This window comes from Sciurus vulgaris (genome assembly GCF_902686455.1).
Source record: "Sciurus vulgaris genome assembly, chromosome: 12".
In the NCBI taxonomy this organism is placed as follows: domain Eukaryota; kingdom Metazoa; phylum Chordata; class Mammalia; order Rodentia; family Sciuridae; genus Sciurus; species Sciurus vulgaris.
This window is the reverse complement of record NC_136473.1, coordinates 68,530,108-68,552,390: the sequence shown is the minus strand read 5'-3', so window position 1 is coordinate 68,552,390 and position 22,283 is coordinate 68,530,108. Positions and strand designations below refer to the sequence as shown.

Sequence of the window (22,283 nt, the reverse complement as noted above, 5' to 3'; positions counted from 1 at the left end):
TACATTTTATGCATTATGGCACATAAACTGTGGATCAGGAGAGATCATTTAAAAAAGAACAATCCCTAGTTTTATAAGATGTTACCATGGGCCAAATTGGGTTAAGTGTACATGGAATCTCTTTACTATTTCTAGTAACTGCAAATAAATCCACAATTATCTCAATAGGAAAACTAAAAAAAAAAAAAAAAGTGCAGCAACAATGATTATGTATCAAAATAAAATTAATCATTTAAAAATATTTGTCTCTCATTTGTGAGGTATCTAATGAATCACAAGTTCAATACCATGTAATTATGAATTCTACTTTGAAATTTAACTTTGCTTGTAAGTTAATGAACACTATCTAATCTTTTGGATTTGTTTTGCCTAGACCAATCCAAAAATAGGATCAGTAAATTAATCATTCACTGCTTCAGTCATTCTTGGGAAGAAATATCACAAGTATTCTCTATTGATGAAATATGACATTATATTTTTACAGTATATAACACAAATTAAAGTTAAGGCCTTAAAATGCCAACATAATCTGAAAATGTATTAGGGTTTCCTAGGTAAATATTACTGAGGCTAGCTTCTGAGCCCTTCCAAGGTGTATGTTCTAGGTCTAACAAAATGTAATGAGCCAGGTATGGTGGTGCACACCTGTAATCCCAGCGGCACAAGAGTTCAAAGTCAGCCTCATCAATGCCAAGGCACTAAGCAACTCAGTGAGACCCTATCTTTAAATAAAAAATACAATATAGGGCTGGGGCTATGGCTCAGTTGTCCAGTGCCCCTGAGTTCAATTCTTAGTATCCCAAACCCAAAATGTAATGAAATAACTAAGAAAATAATGTTTAGCTCTAAGTTCATTTTAGAATTTGCAGGGTCTTTGTTAATAGATGTTCTTGTGTTTTCTTTCCTCTATTAGTTCCTATTTTTATGAAGGGATAAAACACACAAGTTAGCAATGGGTAGAGCTATAACAATAGGGAGCTGATCTTGCTATATTAAGAATAATTAATCATGTAGTCTTTTAGTTTCTCAATCTATCAGTAAGTTTTGATTTATCAATCTCCCAAGCTAAAAAAGTGACAGAAGGACAGATGGTTAACTTAAGTGTGATATAAAGTCTATCGGGCGTGGCCCCGTCAGCAGCCTGCTGCTGGGACGCCGTCAGGCGGCGGCGGCGGCGGCGGCGGCGGCGGTGCCAACGGGCGGCGGCCGCGCTGCTGCCTGCGAGTGGGTCCCGTGGCCAGGCCGGTAGGCCGCCCGAGGTCCTGCCGCCATGAAGCTGTACAGCCTCAGTGTCCTCTACAAAAGTGAGCCCAAAGCAATACTGCTCAAAGCCGCTTACGACGTGTCTTCTTTCAGTTTCTTCCAGAGGTCCAGTGTTCAGGAATTCATGACCTTCACAAGTCAACTAATTGTGGAGCGCTCAGCGAAAGGCAGCAGAGCTTCTGTCAAAGAACAAGAATATCTGTGCCATGTCTATGTCCGGAATGACAATCTTGCAGGTGTCGTCATTGCTGACAGTGAATACCCATCCCGGGTGGCCTTTACCTTGCTGGAGAAGGTACTAGATGAATTCTCCAAGCAGGTTGACAGTATAACTTGGCCAGTAGGATCCCCTGCTACAATCCAGTACACAGCCCTGGATGGTCACCTTAGTAGATACTAGAACCCCCGAGAAGCTGATCCGATGTGTAAAGTACAGGCCGAACTAGATGAGACCAAAATCATTCTGCATAATACCATGGAGTCTTTGTTAGAACGAGGCGAGAAGCTTGATGACTTGGTGTCCAAATCAGAAGTACTGGGAACACAGTCCAAAGCCTTCTATAAAACTGCCCGGAAACAAAATGCATGCTGTGCAATCATGTGATGCAGCCCATGGAGGCCGGCGCTGGATCGTCACCGTCACTCACATCAGAACTGCAGTCCCGAGGAAGAAGAGATGTCCAAGAAGAGGACCTGGAGCTGTCCAGACTGGCCATTTTTATTTTGGAGTTTCCCAGAAGAAACAAGGGATGGTGGAAGGGTGGGGAACATTCAAGTTCGTATGTCTGGTTGTGATTTTTAGAAAGAGTTTGAGGCCCCCAAAGGTGTATTTTTGGGAAAATGAAACCATAAACTCTGAGTGTCTCCCATAGATGCTGAAGGGCTCATTTTCAGCTAACCCCAGAAGGCTCTGTGGGAGGGAATTCAAAGCCAGCTCTTTATTGATCCTCAGTATGCCTCTGGATTTCATTTTTGCATTAATGATATTAACTCTTCAATAAGCGGGGTGGGGGAGGGGTCCCTGGTGATAGGGCTGGGGTGGGCAGAAGTTGAACACTTGGGGAAATCCTCTCCTTGGGCACCATGGGGATTGGGGTGAATCTGCCCTACCACAGTGGCCAGCACCAGGTGGTAGGCCAGCAATTCAGGCCCAAAGCCTGTGAGGGGGCAGTGGTTGCTAAGTCTCACAAATTTATGAGCCCGTTGTTCAGCTTGTCTTTCTGCGAGGATTGGCTTCCACCAAGGGCAGGACCCATCTAAACGTCTTTTACCCAGTACGCTAAATGTAACTTTTGGGAGATGTCTGGAAGGGCCTGAGATAGGCAGTATATGAAGATTGTGGTTCTTCCATCTAGCAGGCTGAAGATTAGGCTAGGAAAGGGGACTCTTCTCCTGGTGTTAGCATGGTCAGCTGGTAGAGCCCATTTTGGCGAAGATCCAGACACTGGTGCCCTCAGCTGCTCAACATGGAGGCATACCTGCCTTGACTTGGAATTTGACTTTGAACATTAGGATCAAAGCAGTGGGTGCTTTCAAAACTGGTTTTTATTTGCCTCTTCACTACAAGACTGTCTTGGCAACTGCCTGGGGCCTGCACGCCTAAACAAGCCTTTCCTGTGGATACCAGGAGGAGGTGCCAACAGCCTGATGCCTCCCAGCACCCACCTGAACTTCCTGTGGTGGGAATTATACTGACCTGTGAGCCCCCTCCTGGTCACAGGCAGCTACAGGATTGGTCTGAACTGGTGTCTGCCTTTAGCAGGAGCCACCTTGGCCTTGAGGTCCAGCCCTGGAACCAGGCTGGAATAGTCCAGGGGTGGTCCTAGGATGTGCTAGGTATGAAACTGCCTCTTCATGCCCCACCGTGCTCAAGATGCCTGCTCAAAGTACACTATGGGTTCCTGTCCTGACAGAAGCCCTTACTGGGATGATATCATCTACAAGTATTGAACCAGTGTCATCTCATCCTCAGGAGCCTTACTATGAGTGCCCTGCTGCTCTGGGAGCCTGCATGTGGGTGGAGGTTGGGTGGCAGGGTGGGGTCTGCTGTGTGTTTTGAGATCCCTATCCCCTGTTTGGTTTACCAGCTACAGCCCTTTTTCTCTGGGCACTGTTGGCCAAAGGGCTTTGGTCTCCCCTGGAGTGGCCTGCCTATATCCTTTTCCTACTGCCATAGACATCCTCAGTCCAGTGGCCCCTGGAAGACATAGACCTAGCCTGCTTCCTGGTACCTGAAGTGGAGTGAAGTGGGCCTGGACCCCAAAAGAGAAGAAATAGGATGGTGCCTCTTTCCCCTTCCTGCTCTGAAGGATGCTAGGAAGGAGTGTGGGTAGGCGGCAGAGGTGTGAGATTGGGGAAAGGAGGGGAGACTGTCACCCACATGGGGCTACCTTTCAGCAGGGTAACAGTGGGTGAGTGACTCAGACTCTTGGATGGATGGATGGCTTATCCCACATTTCCCTGCTCTCTGTTGTGTTCTAATGTTAAATCATTCGGCAAGAGTGTATTTTAATAACTACTGCCTAACTTCTCTGTGTTCTGTTTGAGAGGTTCCTGTCTAGATAAAGTTGTCTTTTGAAATTCAAAAATAAATAAATAAATAAATAAAGTCTATCAACTGGTGAATGTGGTAGCAAACAGAGCATGATACTTTTAGAGTAGGTAACTGACACCCTGAGTCAATCAGCTGTTGACGTGGGAAGAAACAGACACAGTGTTGGACTATGTTCTGATGAATAGAAGCCAAAACAATCTGAAAGTGAAAATTCTTACGGTAAAAAAACAGTACAAGCATTGTTTCCACACTGGAGTCACATATCTGTGACATCAACTTTTTAAACAATTGAAGAATGTTTCATTAAGAAAATGACCTAGAATGACAACTTGGTCTTGAATTCACCATTCTATTCCTTTCTCTCTGGTTCATTCATTTTTACTTCCCCTAAAAACACAGAAAAGACAACTGCCAAGGACTGGCATATTCTCAAGGCTTACATTTTCTTTTGTTTGCCAAATGGCTGTAATATAATTCATAAAAGCCATGTTTATTGAGTAATATTATTAATGGTTGGCATAACACTGTGAATTGAAGACATTCTTTTTGGATTTTATCCAGGTCTTTAAAAAGAACATGGTTTCCAGTAGGAAATGAATGACTTTTATTAAAATGTATTATCTAAAATAGTAGAACAACATAAAAAGCACTTAAGTATATTTTCAGATGACTGTGAGACAAATTTTCTCAGATACAGAAGTCCCCATGAATATTAAAATATGTTGAACATAACAAAATGAGAACATCATGCTTACAAATTCTTTTATAAAAGCATTTCTCATTTTTTAACACATAGCTGAAAATATCATAGGACTTAGAAATTACTCACCTTAATAGTCTATTGACTTTCTCCTTCACATACATTTGCCAAAATTTGCTAGGTAAATTGTTTGTTGCTTCTGTATTTATGCTTAAATTCATGAATGATCAAAACATGTTGAGGAGGGAAATAATAAAAGTCTACTTTTTTGTTTGTTTTTTCAAAATATGCTTACTGTCTAAATAAGAAGCATTAAGATATATTCTCAGTCTAAATTACAGTCAATTAGTTAACTAGTTCATAATCCAACAGTCACCTCCTGAATCCAAATCTGAAAATTCCAACTGGACTTCTGAAACCAATCATGAACCTGATTCATTTAATGCCTCAATTTTAAAGGAAAAACATGAAATCACCCAAGAATCATAAAATATGAAGCACTTCAATATGAGCAATTAAAGGGGAAAATGGGATAGGACATCAGAGAAGTACAGAGGAAGAAAGAAGGGTAGAGAGGCAGGTTGAGACAGACTAGTCGACATAAAACAGGAGAAGCAAAAATTAACTATCATAAGGAAGTGTTGACTAGGGTTATCATGAGAGAGAATAGGCCCATATAATGTCTTAACTTACATATAATAGGTGCATTCAGTTCAAGGTACTAAATTCATTCCAGGGCATTTTGTACTTGGACTGTTGGTGGGTTTGGGAAGAAAGGAAAAATTTAATGAAGGAAACCACTGAAAACAAGGAAAGGAAAAAGTGTGCATCTTAAGGCATCACAAGAAGACACTGGGAAATAGAGAATGTCACTTTAAAATCTAGAACAAATCAAATTGGCAAAAAATTTAAACACAGTTACGGTTCAATAAAAAAACAATCAAATTCATTTTCTTTTTTGTAATATATGATATCCATATAGTATATAATTAGTACAATAAGTCATATAAGCTAATTAAAAACCAGTCTTTTTACAAAGGTCTTTTCTCATGATATGCTCATAAAACCAATTTCAAAGACAGTAGACATTAGAAAGCCAAAACAATGAAAAGGGTTTCTACTTTTAAAAACATCCATTGACTATCAGTGGAGACTAAATGTCTAAAAAAAAAAAAAAAAAAAATAGCAGTGTACAGCTGTGATCTGGAAAATAAATTCAAAGGGCTATCTAGAATAGAACATGAAAGTTTTGGTTTGAGCATATAGAAAGACAGGAGGCCATAACCAAAGCAAAGTCCCTGAGGCAAAACTGAGCAGCCGGATAGCATCAGGGATGTGCTAGAGGAAGTCTGTACTTGAGACAGTGTTCTGGTATCAAACTATGTCAAACTAATGCCAAGTCAAAAGTAAATTAGATCAGACGAGGAATCTCAGAGGACAAAAATGTAGTTTGCCAAAACTTTGACTAATGAGTTTTTTAAAGTAAGATATTTCCTAGTATCCCAAGATGAACTGCACAAAGAACTGATTAGCTAAAACACAAGCAGAGGGCAAGGTGTAGAAGGTAGAGAATTTTGCGAATTGCACACAAGTCTGTGAGACAATAATACCGTGTGAAAAGCTAAGACACACTAATAAAGGAGTCCATATTTATGTTAACAAAAAAGATACAAACATAACTATTTTATACACTTCTCACTAGAGAAATGACAATGACAGTAATTGTATAATGCAGTTTACTGTACTTGAAACCTTAGTTATAATAGATACTGTAAAATTATTCTCCAAAAATATTATATCGACAGACAGTTCCATTAATGATGTATACAAGGTTACAAGTCCTAGATGTTATCAATCTAAACATTTTGCTAATCTGAGAAATTAAAAACAATATTTTATTATAATTTGCACTTTCCTGATTAAAACTGAGGTCAGGTAACTTTTTATATGTTTATAGAATATTATCAATTCTTCCCTTCTAAATTGCTTATTCATATATTTACTCTCTTTTATTAGGCTGTTATGTTTTCCTTAATATTTTTAAGTGCTCTTTGTGTATTAGGGACTTTACCTTTTAATATGATGTAATTATTTCCAATTAATCCATCACTTGTCACTACACTGTAGTCATGTTAATCCTTGCACTGTTCAGAATTTTAGATACTGACATGTCAATACATTAATTTTCTTTGTGGCTCCAGTTATCTCTGTTTCTCCTTGAATTTCATTTGTTTAGCTTATAAAGAATTTTCACTTTAAATTTTAAAATATTCTTCTTTACAATAATAATTTACAGTGATTGTTGCATTTCAGTGGTTACGCCATATTAATTTTTGTGAAGTACATGAAGTAGGTGTCTACCTTCATTTTCTTGGAAATTGCCAGACAATTGCCTGAAATACCATTTTCTCTATACTCTCTACTTTGGTATACTATTGGTATGATTGTTACTGCTACTGTATCCTCTCATGTTGGCTATTGTGATGTCAATGTTAGACAGTTCTACCAACTAATCTCTCTCAAATTTTAATTTTTTGCACTTACCTGTTATTCCAAATGACACAAATAAATTTCCACCTCAACTATGAAATGTCCCCTGACCATCAAAGACAAACTAAGGTAACATTGCACCTAAGTCAGTTTACTATATACATCATGTTAATTACATAAAACTCTTCCTATCAGTAATGAATTAATCTTGATTGTCTCCACAATACAAAGATGGCCTGCTTCTAAAGATTCTTCTTTTTATAGATACTTTTATGCTAATATCTTTTAGAAGTAGAAATCAAACCATTTTTTGTTGTTTAGCATTAGACTATTCAAATATTTGAAAAAAAATATAATAATGATGATGAAACCAAGAAAGAAAATTAAAGGAAAAGAAACCCTTAGGGTTTTGCTTCATTTGCAATTCCTCTTCATTTTAAAAATTTTCGACCTTATTGATAACTTTTTTTTTCTATATAAAAACTTTATCTTGAGTAATTGACATTTTGGGTTCATATCAACTTATTTTTACAGACACCTAGAAATTAAATCAAAATTAAATATATATTTACACAATTCCTATGAGGTTTTTTTGTTTAGATTGCCATGCATAAAATAAACTCACGTGAAGTCCTTCAGTGAAGCTTTCCCGAGAGCAGAGGCAGCTATAGGGCTGGCTTGTGGTGTCACAGTTACTAGCATGACCATGGCACTGACACCTGTGAACATCATCACCAATGCCTTAGAAATACTAAGTCAACACAAATATACTGAAGACCCTATGCTGTGAGTCTATATATATGCTATGTGACTATAACCAGGAAGACAAGCACGTTTAATCAATGCAAAATCAGTTTCTCTCTAATCCCTGTGGTTATTCATGGAAGTTTTGAATTAATCCTGAAGTACTGGAAGGACTGCCATTAATATGCAGACTGCACTGGATTGTAAAGGTAATTCTCAAGCCACCATGGAAAGAGGAGAGGGATTGTGTACATCCACTCCAACCATGTAGAGAATTCATTAAGGAAAGGCATTTACTGAAACTATTCAAAGAACAATTTAAGACTGCAAGGCTCAGAACAAATTGTAGAATGAAGATAGTGAATTTCAATTTTTGGTCCTTTTTTCAAAATCAGATGGTGAATAGTGTCATAACATCAGCTTTTCATTATACTATAACTTTATTTAAAAAACTCATATATTCTGGTTTGTTTTTAAAGGTGTCCCTTATTCTCAAGGCATATTGTTATTCTAGAACAATTAAATTCTGAATATAATCTCTGCATATTTCCATATTAGACATAGTTTTGCAGCTATCACTTTTTAAAAATATTTTGTCATGTGCTAAGTTATGATCTGAAATTTATAAACTGCTAAGAGCCTGGTAGATCTTTCTTCTACAAAAAAAAAAAAAAAAAAAAAAAAAAAGTATTCCCTATAGAGCCATGAACTCTGGACCCAAGCCTTACTTACAAACTGTCTGGTACTATAGTTACAAACTCAAATCGAACTCCTTCTCTTTGTCTTCAAAATATTTTAAAATGGCTCTATTTCTCTTTTCTTTCAACAATATTTGAAAATAATATTCCCAAACAAACTAAGCAAACACTGTAGTAAGTTAGATCTAAATCAGATTCAGAGTATTGTAACTCTTTCTCCCCCATGCAGCTAGAGATCCCACTTAGGACCTCCCACATGCCAAGAACTCTAAGATTGAGCTATGCCTACAGCCCTCAGAATATCATAGCTTCTAAACCCACTGGCTTTTGAAATTTGATTTCATAATAATGCTATCTTATATACTGAAAAGACATATAAAAATCTCCTCCAAATCTCTTAGAGTAGAAAATTATTTCAAAACATTAAAATGGAATTTGTCTTACTCTAAAATATTACTTATTGTATTTTTAAATAAGTTTGCCTAGTGAAATCTCAGTCGGGAAAAAAAACACTAATTAAAAACTATTATTATTATTATTATTATTATTATTATTATTATTATTTTATGGTGTTGGGGTTTGAACCCAGGGCCTTGTGCATTGGAGACAAGCACTCTACCAACTAAGCTATATGCTCAGCCCAAAAAATAAAATTTATAGGGAAAACCACTCTCCATTAGCAACTCTTGTAGGGTACACTACCTCCCACCGATGGTGACTTCATTCACCGCGTAGTATCTGTGGCTGAGACTGACAGCAGCCTCAGTTGTATGGTACTGCCCATGGAAATGAAGCCTTATCTGTGTGGCTTTGACAAATTCTTGAAGAGACGGGGTATTATAGAAGTCATTGAATCCAGGACGAAGTTTTGGCCCAGGTGTCAGAATGCTGAATGTGACATTACCACGGGAATATGGAGTAAAACTGTTAAATAAAAGAAATATGATCACAGGAAAATCTATCCATACTTTCAACAAAACAGAAGTCACAACTTTGAGACATTATAACCCAGCCCTTTTCAAAATTTTTTATTTTGAGACAGGAGCTCGCTAAGTTGCTTAGGGACTCACTAAGTTGCTGAGGCTGGCTTTGAATTTACGATCCTCCTCCCTCAGCCTCCAGAGTCGCTGGGATTATAGGCATGTGCCACTACGCCTGGCTTATCAGTAAATTCTTAAATTCTTCATTCTTGGAAAATATATTCCATATTTTCAGGCACAAATAATGTAGGACCCACAGAAAATCATACATACTAAATATTTTCTTGAAAAAAAAATGCAAATTCTGTTAATATAGATAGCTTGCTAAACAATTTTAAAATCAGATGGCAAAACAACAGTGAGAGTGTAAACAAGAAATATTTTAAATTCTTTTACAAGATCTTTAAACATACTTTAAAACTCCTTGGAGAAGAAATACAAGAATCTTCCTCAAACAAGTTGATGGACGGAAGTCTCCGTCAGACTAGTTAATAGGCTAACCTACTGGTTATTACTAAATCAGGAGTCAATTAAAATTAATTTCAAAATGTTCATACTTGGGAAGCTGAAGACAGTTGACAGAATCGGGTTTTTCCAAGTCGCCATTGTTTTTCATTCCCAAAACACTGCAATTTTTAGCAAAATATTGCCAGTCCTCCCAATCTAAACTGTCTTCCTTCTTCCTTTGAATCCTTATTGCTGTTGGTTGTGGACTAAAGAATTGAATGATAATATAAAATACCTGAAAATGAATAAGTTAATTATCATTGAAGTATAAATTTGACACACTGGTATAAATCAAACCATGGAATTGCTGGATTCAAATATAATGACTTACTTCCTCATAATTATAATTATTAAATATTTATTGAACATCCAGAAACTTCATAGACCGACAGTAAAAGCAATACATTCCATAATTCTATATTAGTCCCTCTTCTCATAGATTTTATAAATCACGGTACAAATTAATATTAAGTTTGCTAAAAAGACATGAACAAAGAGCATTGTTTTCATGAAATAAATGTCATATAGGTAGTTCTTTAGTCGACTGTAGAATAAGCACCTCAGTTTCCACAAATTTGTACTGCTTAATAAAAAAGAATATTTAAACATTTCATAAATATAGTTTGATACAAATATGTAAGAAATTAAGCCTTGAATATCACCTTTTAGATACTTTGCTACCATATATTATAGGAATGCAACCTAAGTTTATGTTTAATCCCTCATTGAGTTTTCTCCACACAAAGGGTTGCATTGTATCTCCAAATAAATATGTCCAAGGGGTAACTCCAGATATCCATGATTGTGACCTTATTTGGAAATAGGGTCTTTGCAGATAAAATTAAGTAAAGGATCACAAGATGAGATCATTTCAGATTTAGGGTGGGTCTTTTCAGATAAAGAAGAAGGAAGATTTACTCACACTAAGAAACAACAGGGGAGGGCCTGTGAAAATGGAAGCAGAGTTTAGAATGACACTTCTGAAAGCTGTTACCCTAGGAGCCACCAAAGTTGGAAGAGGCCAGGCAGGATCCTCCCAGAACCTTTGAAGGAAGTATAACCCTTTGGGCACCTTGACTTTGTACTTCTGGTCTTCAGAACTGTGAGAGAATACATTTCTATTGTTTTAAGATATGAAGCGTGTGGGAATTCATGGTAGAGGTCACAGAAAAGTAATGTGAACCCCATGGTTTCTACTTACCTGATACTGTCCATTTTCCAAATCCACTGAGATAGTCACTCCTTGATTAAGCTGGGTAATGTCTGTAAACACATGTGAAATCCACGAAGTACTGATGTCATTATCATTGATGAAGGCGAGAGGATGAGCTTTGGGATTCAGCCGTAACACTCTGTTCTTGGTTGTGTCTTCCGCACCATTAGGGACGCAGTACCGCTGGACCACAGGGTGGATGCGAGGGTGACTGCCAGGGCAGCGGCAATGGGACTGGATGTGCAGTCGAAGCAAATCTCCAGAGAAAGCTTCCAGAATCTCTCTGTGGGAGCCATTAGGGAGACTTAAGAACAAACAACACTAACAGAAGTTTTAAGAATTATCATAAGTGAATATCATGCTTCTCAAGTTCGCATGAGTAATCACTTAGCTCTAACGATTTTCTAAATAGCACATAAAACATATCCTTCACCAAATAAATGTCCTCATTCTCATAAAAGCAATCAAAAACAGTAAATTTTTAAGTATGAAGTCTTCACAGCTAGAAGCATGCAGCCCTTGTGTGATTTTTCAAGACATTTATTGAAATGTTATATAATATTAGGGAATGGAGGATGTGGTTCAGTGATAGGTGCTCACCTAGCATGTGTGAGGCTCTGGATTCAATTCCCAGCCTTGCAAAAATAAATTAATAAATATTATACTCATCCATTGTGCCTATTTGTGATAAATAGAAAAGTATCATTTACTTAGGTTGTTTAACTAATTTACCACTGAAAGCAAACAATAGTATACTGAAAATAATGAGACTTAAATTAGGGCTTCTAGTTCATCCATGGAAAATAAGAAGAAAGCAAGTATCATTTTCTGCTTCTGTTTTAGTGAATGGACTGAAGCCAAGGCCATTTGTCAATGATTTCCTGTGACTCATTTGTGCAGATTCTGGCACCTTGAAATGTTTCAATGGCTTGGGATCACATGGTGGCTGCCAATAGTCAACTAAGAATGCCAATTTCAGGCAGATATATTTAATTTTTCCATTAAGGGAAATATACCTGTTCTAGATCAGAATTTGTCATTCTATTTATGGGCATTCTTCCACACAACACCTTTCCAGGCACTTGAGGTAGGCCAATGCCAGGAACCCATGTCTAACTAGGGAGACCAGACTGCTTTCCTCAGATCACAGTAAGGCAGTGAAGGAGTCAGGCAACTTTTCCATTCACTAAACCATGTGAAGTGACACCTTCTCCTTTAAATCACATCAATATTTTTCAATTGACACCAGGCTTTGAATGGGACCCAAAGTCACTATTCAGTATGAAATCTTTGCCCTCCAGGAAAAATTTCACAAAGAACTATTGCAACGTGAAACCAGCATTTTAGGCAAAGGTGATCTGAAAGATAGCAAGATCAGTGGTAGTCAGTCTCCTCAACAGTGTGTTCAGGTGTTATAGCATCGTTTATTCGGGCATATAATTAACAAAAAAGGAAGTTTAAATGGTAATGGAACTGCCACAGACCATAGCATCTCCTCCAGAGCAATGCTTCTCAAATCCATCAGAACTGTCACTTAAAAACTTCACCATGCTAATCTACATCTCCCCTGAAGGAGCCTGCACAAAATCCCTTTAGCTCCTCAATAAAAGTAAATGAGATGGACTTATGTACATGTTGCTACACTATCATATCATCAGATCATATATTGAAAAAGAAATTTCAGAGGTCATCTTTAGCAAAATTTCACCTGGACTTTTCTAAGTAGAATGGAAATCTGTGTGTCTTTAAGAACTAAGAGTTGCATTGACTCTGAAGATGAGGAAAAACTTCATAAAAGCTATCCCAAGTCTATATTATTATTTGTTCACTGGAAATAGAAAAATATATAACAAAACTTCAAATATTCATTCTTTTTAATCTCTAAGTCTCATAGCCCAGTATATTGAGACTTTCCCATGAACCAATATAACTAATCATTTTCATTGTGCTACTTTCTGCAGTAGTTATAAATTCCAACAAAGTAACTTTAAAAGGCACATATTGTTTTGTTAGGTATTTGAGAATCTCTCATATATAATGATTAAACAAATGTAGCCCTAATTCTATCAAATATTCACAAATCAAGTTTTCTGAGAAAAAAATCTGTTGTAAGGAATTTTATCAAATTATAAGGCGTTACCAAGAGAATAATGCTGGCAAATAACAACCACATATTTAGCCAAAGCAAAAACTGTAAACATTATCTAGGTGGTTTGCCAAATGCTGTAAACATGAAAAATGCTATAGTCTTCATAGTACTCTTGTTTATGCGAGTTCAGCATTTATCTTATACCTCTTGGTTTTATAATACCACATCTTCTTACCTGTTTGTAAGTGCCACTTGGTATAATCGAAAATCTTGCATTCTTCCAACAAATTGCTCTAATCCTTAAAAGAAAATATATATATATATGTGTGTGTGTTTGTGAGACATTGAAAAAATATTAAATATGAGAAGATTCAGTTTACTAAGAAATGAATCAAAACTTCAAGTATTATTCTTTTAAAGCTATAAAATTTTAAAACATGTTTATATCATTGCCCTTTCAAATTCTTAAAGCTCAATATCTATTTTCTAATTCCACATGAATAATAATCATATTTGTCTCCATAGACATTGCAATACTCAAGTTAAAGCAAATACTTTGACCAGTTTATTTACTAATATAACCTATGACTTTTCTTCCCAAATCAAATTTCTGTATAATTTATAAACCTATAAACATATCATTTAATTAGCCCTAAATATGATTGTCATCTGCTTCCAATGAGAGTTTCCTGAGAATTTACCTTGTTTGTATCAAGACGGACAACCCATATATCCCACCCGCTCTAGCTCCAAACTCCAGGGTGTCTGCTTGGATGCCCTTCCAACCTAGATTAATGGCTCATTTAGAAACTCTCCAAAAATTAGTATGAATTGTAGAGCTTCTGCTTATGGGTTCCTCTGTGTTACATATCTCAGTAGCATTCTAGTTCAATCACATGATTTCATCATCCTGTGAGAATTCTTCTAAGACAAACAGGTTCAAAGATGAATCTACATTGAATTAGATGATCTTTTAAGGCACAGGTACAGATCAACTTTAATCCACATAATATTGTTTTGTTAATTGGTTTGGCAAATATTTATTTAAAACAAAAAGGAAAAAAATGTAAGAAAACTACCATCTCTTTAAATTTTTGTTTTGTTTTTAAAATTAAAAAAAATTAGTGAAAGGTAAAACTCTAGATAGTTTGGATCGTAAGGACATAAAATGGAATGAGACCTAACACACAATGCCATTGCAATAATAATTGTCTTTTTTCTAACTTAAATTTGGAGCAATGGCTAATTCACCAAGTGGTCATTTTCCCAAATGTGGTTTTTTTTTTTTTTTTTTTTTTTTAACTATTAAGTTTTCATAGTATTTCAATAAGAGGAGTCTTTAAAGAATGTTTTATTCATCTTTGCTGCTGCTCCTTGCTGATGGCTTAGAGGAAACCACACAGACTTAGCATCCATCTGATGAATAAAGATGGAGAGTAGAATAAGCACAAAGTAGTCTCAAAGTAGACGAATGGAACAAGAAGCAGGATGGGACTAATGAGCAATGAGGGGACAACTCAGGAACAAAAAAGTATGTATGTGTGGATGTTTGCAAGTATGGGTACATACGTTTGTATTATTTATATTCACATGTTTATTCATATTTAAATGATATGCTGTAAAATTAACATACTACAGTAGCACAAGCCACATCAATGTTTATAGCAGCTCAATTCACAATAGGTAGCGTGTGGAACCAACCTAGATGCCCTTCAACAGATGAATGGATAAAGAAACTCTGATATATATACACAATTGAATATTATTCAGTCATAAAGAAGAATAATATTATGGCATTTGCAAATAAATGGATGGAATTGGAGAATATCATGCTAAGTGAAATAAGTGAATACCAAAAAACCAAAGGCCGAATGTTTTCCCTAATAAATGGATGATGATATATAATGGTGGCAGCAGGGTGGGGAGTGAGAGAATGGAGGAACTTTAGATTATGTAGAAAGAAATGAGAGGGAGTGGGGTATGAAAAATGGTGGAATGAGACAGACGTCATTACCCTATGTACATGTATGATTACACGAATGGTATGAAGCTACATCGTGTTCAACCATAGAAACAAAATGATGTGCCCCATTTGTGTACAATGAATCAAAGTACAGTCTGTAAAAAATTTAAAAAGAAAGAAAATTAAAATGACATTGAAAAATAGACTACTTTACCTATTCATATTTCTTCATGAGCATAAATATTTTCAATTAATGCATTTTAAAGAAAAATATTCATAGGCTCTCCCTCTCTGCTTTTTGGTCTCAGTCTTTCTCACCCTACAAGATGAGGCCTGCAGGAAGGAGGTATTCTAAATTGCCTCCTGATCCAACTTTCCTCTGGGTAGAGTTTCTCTGTTTATCCAAAATCAGACAACTAAAACAAGTGCAAGAAATTGTTCCTTCAAGTGATATTATCAAGACAAAACAAAACACCTGCTGAAACTTAGTAGAAATCATTAGATTTTTCCAACACAATTTACCTTAAAATTTTTAAGTAGCTAAAAGAAATAAGGAAAACATGGTGAACTATTCACTTAGGAATTAGCAATCAGATGACTAGCTTTGTAATACATTGGCCTAAATCCAGGACCTAAGAATAAACAAAGTAGGGAAGGGAGTAAGTAAGGATATACTGTTCTTAGAAAAAGGAGGGAAAATGAGAAGAATGAGCATGAACACAGCTAAGTCACATGTGCTCGTGGGATTTCCTTTGGGGAGGGGTTGGGAAGACAGACTGAGGAAACCACTCCTCCCTGTATGAATTTTCCTTGTAACAGGTAATGTGCCAAGAATGTTGCTGAATTTGCCAATTTATTCTTCCCTTCACCTATCCCCACCCATACCTCATCCTCCTCCTGTGTCCTTCACACTCTATATTGTAGATCTATGGACTAAATTATTCGGGCCCCACATTGCCAAGCCATTTTATTCCCAGGTTTTACGCTTGAATTTGCCTGTTTTAAATGTTCCTGCCCCACCTCAGTCCTTCATGTCTGTTTTGACATATGCCCTGTGGAAAACTTTCGGAGGCTCAGGAGGGGTCCTATGAGCTCCTGTAGCACTGTGCTATGCACTTCCCATTCTGTTCTACTGATACCCATTCACTCCTCAGTCTTGCTTATGAAACATGAAAGGATATTAAATAAAATTCCCTGGCAAGACACACAAAGCAGTAATTGCCCTTATTCACTGGTCAAGTTCTAGCTCATAGAGAAGTTTCTGGCATGCCCTAAACTGATCAATAAGTATATAATAATGATGGAAAAAAGAAGAAGGGAAGCAGGGAGAAAAGGAGGGTGATGAAGAGCTGTTCTAGCTGCTATTGAAAACAAGTGGGGTGACTGACCTGCAAAAAATACAGGGCCCCTTGAGAAGTATACTGAGGGTCATATGAAATCAGAGATCATGACTTCACATTGTCATAAGTTTTCAAGTTAAATGTTTCCCCCGAACATGTGAACCACCGAAGAGAAACATCAAGTGATTAGAGGTGTCTGGGACTGAGAATTTTCAGGTGGCATGCATCAAAACAGGGACAAGATAAGGTAAGATTGCAGTCGTAGAGAAGAGGACGTACCATTGTGCTGAAGTGGACAGGAACGTGAGACAGATGACAGGTGATAAACCAGCAGAAAGAGAGGAGTCAAGGGAACTCGCCATCTCAGTGAAGTCCAAGGAAAGTGTGGCGGGAGTGAGAAGCACGTGTTTGAAACAACTGCAGTACTCACCTTACTGTACATTAGGGATGCACAAAGGCTGAGCAACACCAGTTTGGAAGCACTGACGAATGGAACAAGAAGGTTCCCACCACACTCAAAGCATACTTGTCCACCAAGAAATTCATTATTCTTGGCTGAATTGTATCCCCCCAAAAAGCTACGCTGGACTCCTCACCCCTAGTATTTATAAATATGTTTTTATTTGGAATCAGGGTCTTTGAGGATGTAATCAAGTGATGACTAGCTCATTAAGGAAGATTATTTCAGTCATCTTTTCCTCTGCTGCAACTAAAGGACTGGATCAGAGCAACTGTAGAGAAGGAAGGGTTTATTTAAGGGCTCAGTTTCCTCAGGGCTCCAGGTGAAATAGGAACAATGTGGCAAAGAGTGTGGCAGAGGGAAGCAACTCACATGTTAATCAAGAAGCAGAGAGAGAGGGGGTGGGGGGGGGGGGAGAGAGAGAGAGAGAGAGAGAGAGAGAGAGAGAGAGAGAGAGAGAGAGAGAGAGAGAGAGAGAGACTCCACTTGCCAGAATCAAATATAAACCCCAAACCAAGCCCCAATTCCCACCTCCTTCAGCCACATCCCACCACTTCAGTTACTACTCTCTTAATCCTTGTCAAGGGATTAAATCACTGATTGGGTGATTTAATCACAACCCAATCACTTCTCCTCTGAAATTTCTTGCATTGTCTCACAAGTGAGCTTTTGGGGACACCTCACATCCAAATCATAACAAAGGCCCAAATGCAATGTGACTTTGTTCTTTTGTCTGAGAGGAAAATGCCATGGGAAGACAGTCACACACAGGGAAAGGGGTGTGTGAAAAGGACACTGAAGTGGTGCAGCTACAAACCAAGGAACACCAAAAAGCCAGTGGTGGGATTCTGTTCCACAGTTTTCGAATTGAGCATAACCCTAGAGATACCTTGATGTTGGACTTCCAGCCTCCAGAACCATGAAAAAACGAATATCCATTGTTTTTAGATACCCATTCTGTGGTACTTTGTCATTTCAGCCACAGGAAAGTGATATAGTGACCATTTTTCTCTTTTTGTTATTATAAAGAATTAAGAAGAAAATAAATATTTCTAACATGTATTTCATGTTATCCAACTTATTTTATCAGTATAAAATATTACCTTAAAATGGTTTACATAGAACCTCTAGAGAAATGATTTTTCTTAAGGAACCAGGTCATAACAAATAGGGGGAAATAATTCATGATTTTGGAAGGCCTACCACCTCTGAAAGAGAGGAAAAAATGATGAACACTGATTTTGTCAAAACCTGGACCATGACTTTAAATGACAGGGTAACTTCATTCTTTTATGTATTTATTCATTTACAAATATTTATTGGGAGCCTATTATATGCCAGACACATTCATGGCAGCCAAATATACATAAGATAACAAAAAAAATCCTTGCTTTTATGGACTTACATTCAAGCAGATAGGGAAACATAATAAATGAGTAGCATATATTAAAATGTGCCAAAAATAGAAATACAGAGCAGGATAGAAAATACGGTTGGATTTTATTAGAGATGGTTTTTCCATAGATAGCCCTCATTGATAATGGGAGAGAGGAAGTGAATCATGCAGACAGGAGCAAAGTGTCCCAGGCAGGCATCAGTGAGTGTATAGGCCCCTAAAGCAATGTGCTTGGCTCATTAAGAGGGAATACACAGAGCCAGCATGGTGAAGCAGAATAAAGGAGGAAAAGGCCACTGGAAGATGAGGTTAGACAAATAACTGGCTGGTGAGGAAGGAAGTGCAAATTGTTAAAGGCCTTCTAGTCCACTGCAAGGACTTTGGTTTTTATCCTGAGTAAAATGAGAAGCCAGTGGAGGGCTGTGGGTAGAGTAATGACATGATCTCAGGTTTACTGAAAAATGTTGAGATTAGAATATAGGATAGAAGCAGAGGCCGGTCAAGAGGCTGTTGTAGTCATCCGCTGAAAAATGATGGAAGTCAGACCAGGTGTTAGGAGTGGAGGTGTTCCACTCAATGCTCAAAAATTGGAATGCACTTCATATATTTTAATAATAGTTAAAGGGAAACTCTGCTGCAGAGGGATAATGAAATCTATTTTATCATCTATAAAATAAAAGGGCTGGGTTTTATAACCTTTAAAAATCATTTTAGTTTTACATTTTGGAGTCGGTGATGGGACAATCATCACCACTACTACAGATCCACATTTCAAAGAATTTTTAAAAAGAGAAAGTTTTCCAAAGACCTAGAGTTAAAATGAATCATTCATCCCAAACAGGAAAATTATGATTTACAAAGAAATGCTATAAAATATTTCAAGGACACTGTCTTAGGGATGGATTTTACCCATGCCTTTGCTAGTTGCCAAATTTTTAACAACAGTTCTCATTGGAATAAGCATTCCATAAAGAAATTCCTCTCTGAAAAAAATTCACATGGTCTACATTATATAAATTGAATAGGTCCACGTTATATAAATTGATGAGGGAAACAGACATGACTCATACAAGAAAGACCTCATAGTTGTCTAGTCAGAAAGTAGGTAATGACAGAAAAGAAGCAGTACTGCATTACAACTGGGAGGCACCGCCAAGGTGGTTAAATGGGAAAACTGTAGATAAAAAATCTAATACATAAGTCATGGAAAAAAAAAGGTCTACAATAAGGCTAAATAAAACATGTCAGAGTGATTGGCAAGAAATGGAATTACTTCAATTTTCAGAAAGCATGATTATCTACTAAGAAAATTTCCATTAATTTAATGAAAGCTATAAGAACTAATAAGTGAATTTAGCATACAAGTTCAATATATTTTAAAAAATCAATTCAATTTCTATATAATAGTAATAAACCAATGGAAATTTAAAATTTTAAGTCATTCATTTTAGCAACTAAAACATTAAGTACTCTTTGTAAGTCTAATGAAGCATGATGGTGTCTATGGGTAAAAACTTTAAGATATTGTTGGAACAAACAACAAGTGGTCATCAGACATGAGAACAATTGAAAATTTCTCTACCATAAAAGCAATGCTAACACTAGCAAAGAGTGTTAGATCAACTTTTTCAGAACTCTGGAAATAAACCCAAGACTTGGAAACAATGTAGGGAGTGTTTATTTTTAAGTGGCCAAATATTGGTTAAAAACAACAGATTCTCTCACATTTTAACTTTTCCTGTTCTCATTCTTTTCTCTGAAATGCAAAGGTTGTTTTGAAAACAATCTACAATCAGAACAAAAGCAAACAGCCTTGAAGCCCCTGGAAGAATCAGAAGAGGACTGTAACTCTTTCAAAGACACCTAAAACAACTGTTATCATCTGGGAATACACTTAAAAACACCATTAGTAAGGCTTGAACTAACACAAAATTCACCTACTAAGAACAGTCTTTTCCCTGGGGGTAGTCATTGAAAATAATCAGTGGCAACTCTTAAACTTGCAGTTGACCAAGGCACCATTAATAGTGGAGAAAAACAGCAAACCAACCAAAAAACTTAAATGGAGAAGCTAAGGAATAATGTGCCCATAGGAGTCTTTGCAAAGTTCTGATATAAGCATGGAAATCTAGAAGTTCTGATATATGCATGGAAATCTAGAAGGCTACATACATGCAAAGGGCTGTGTACATTCCCAGGTATGCATGTATTCAAGAAAGACCCAAGAAGAGTCTAAGAGGCCCCACCTCTGCTTGACCTTGAGGCTCTAGGCAAGCAGAAGTTGTGACCAAAGAATACCAACCTGCTTAGTGTCAAGGGCATTGTACACCATGCATTCAGAGGCCCTCTGCAAAGATTGAAAAACTCACTGGTTCTAGGCATTTAAGAAATTCTCTGTCTAGTCATTGGTTGGCCACTTAATTAACAAAATATAAACTTCAATGTCTACTTATGACAAAATAATGTGGACATTACAGAATTATTTCAGAAAGGTCAATAAACAAGCAAACTGCAGCAACAAACTCTGAGAATGGAAAGAATCTTATTTCTGAATTTTCTACATTACATCTTAAAATTTGTGTGATTTCAGCAATGGAAAATTATAACACTTCCAAAGAAATTAGAAAGTTTAACCTATATATGAAGGAAAAAATGGGCAATAGAAATTGGGTCAATTATACATCTAAACTTTAAACTTACTAAACAAAGACTTTTTTTTTTTTTCCATGAAGAATTTAAGTTTATATGCTGTCAAACAAATATTCAGGGGCTGGGGTTGTGGCACAGTGGTAGAGTGCTTGCCTAGCATGAGGAACTGGGTTTGATTCTCAGCACCACATATAAATATATATATATAAAATAAAGGTCTATCAACCTCTAAAAAATGTAAAAACAAAATATTCACAGGACGGTGGGAGATTGTGGCCTGTAAGCAGTTCTGCTCAGCACAGTTTTATACGGTCCCAGAGTATTTCTTAGAGAAAGAATTTAAATGAACTATTTTAAATATGTTCAAAGAACTAAAGAAAACTGTCTAAAGTAATAGATAAAAGTATGAGAATAACACTTCAACACAAAAATAGAAAATGAGAAATTAACTTGACAATGCCCAGGTACTAGATAGAGTAATTAAGCAAGAAAAAAAAATGTTTCAACATTGAAAAATATATAGAAATTTTTATAGATCGATTATTCTAAGAAATCCACTAATACCTACTAAAACTGATGAATGAGCTATACAAATGTGTAAGTTACAATATCAATATTTTAATACCAGTTATATATCTATATAATATCTGTGAAAAATCCAAAAATGAAATTATGTAACATCCACCATGCTTTCACAAAATAACAATAACAAATCTTCAAGATTGGTCCTGGACCTATTAAATCTTATTTTTAAAATAAATACCTCAAGCTTGGTGCAATAGTACACATCTGTAATCCCAGTGACTCAAGAGGCTGAGACAGGAGGATCACAAGTTTGAGGCCAGCCTTGGAGACGTGGTAAGAATTTTAACAACTTTTAAAAAATAAAAAGGGCTGGTGATGTAGCTAAGTAGTAGAGTGCCCCTGAGTACAATTCCCAGTACACACACATAGACACACACATACACACATACACACACACACACACACGAATATACCTCAATTCATATAAGCTATCTTATACAAAAGTTTAACTCAATAAAGATCATAGAAGTAATTTAAAATTATAATGCATCTAGAAGAAATCATAGTGAAACTCTGTAGTCTTGACTTGGGCAAAGATTTCACAGATTTAAAATAAAGACAATCATATAAGAAATATAATTGTAGGACTGTACTGGACAACCTTAGCAGATTTCCTTAGGAAAATCCCTGATGAATTGGATCTGATCCAGAT

General features: G+C 36.6%; 1 protein-coding gene and 1 pseudogene across 2 annotated transcripts in view; one reads left to right on the top strand and one right to left on the bottom strand.

Annotated features, from left to right (window-relative positions):
* The window catches only part of USH2A (usherin), a 777,454-nt gene that overhangs the window by 663,787 nt on the left and 91,384 nt on the right, over positions 1-22,283 (bottom strand). The window contains 5 exon segments of the mRNA XM_079107116.1: positions 7,633-7,726; positions 9,152-9,373; positions 9,987-10,171; positions 11,138-11,432; positions 13,474-13,537. Of these exon segments, the coding sequence (XP_078963242.1) occupies positions 7,633-7,726; positions 9,152-9,373; positions 9,987-10,171; positions 11,138-11,432; positions 13,474-13,537 (860 nt within the window).
* Positions 1,136-3,843, top strand: LOC306641787 (synaptobrevin homolog YKT6-like; annotated as a pseudogene). The gene has a single exon. The product of its transcript is annotated as a synaptobrevin homolog YKT6-like (transcript).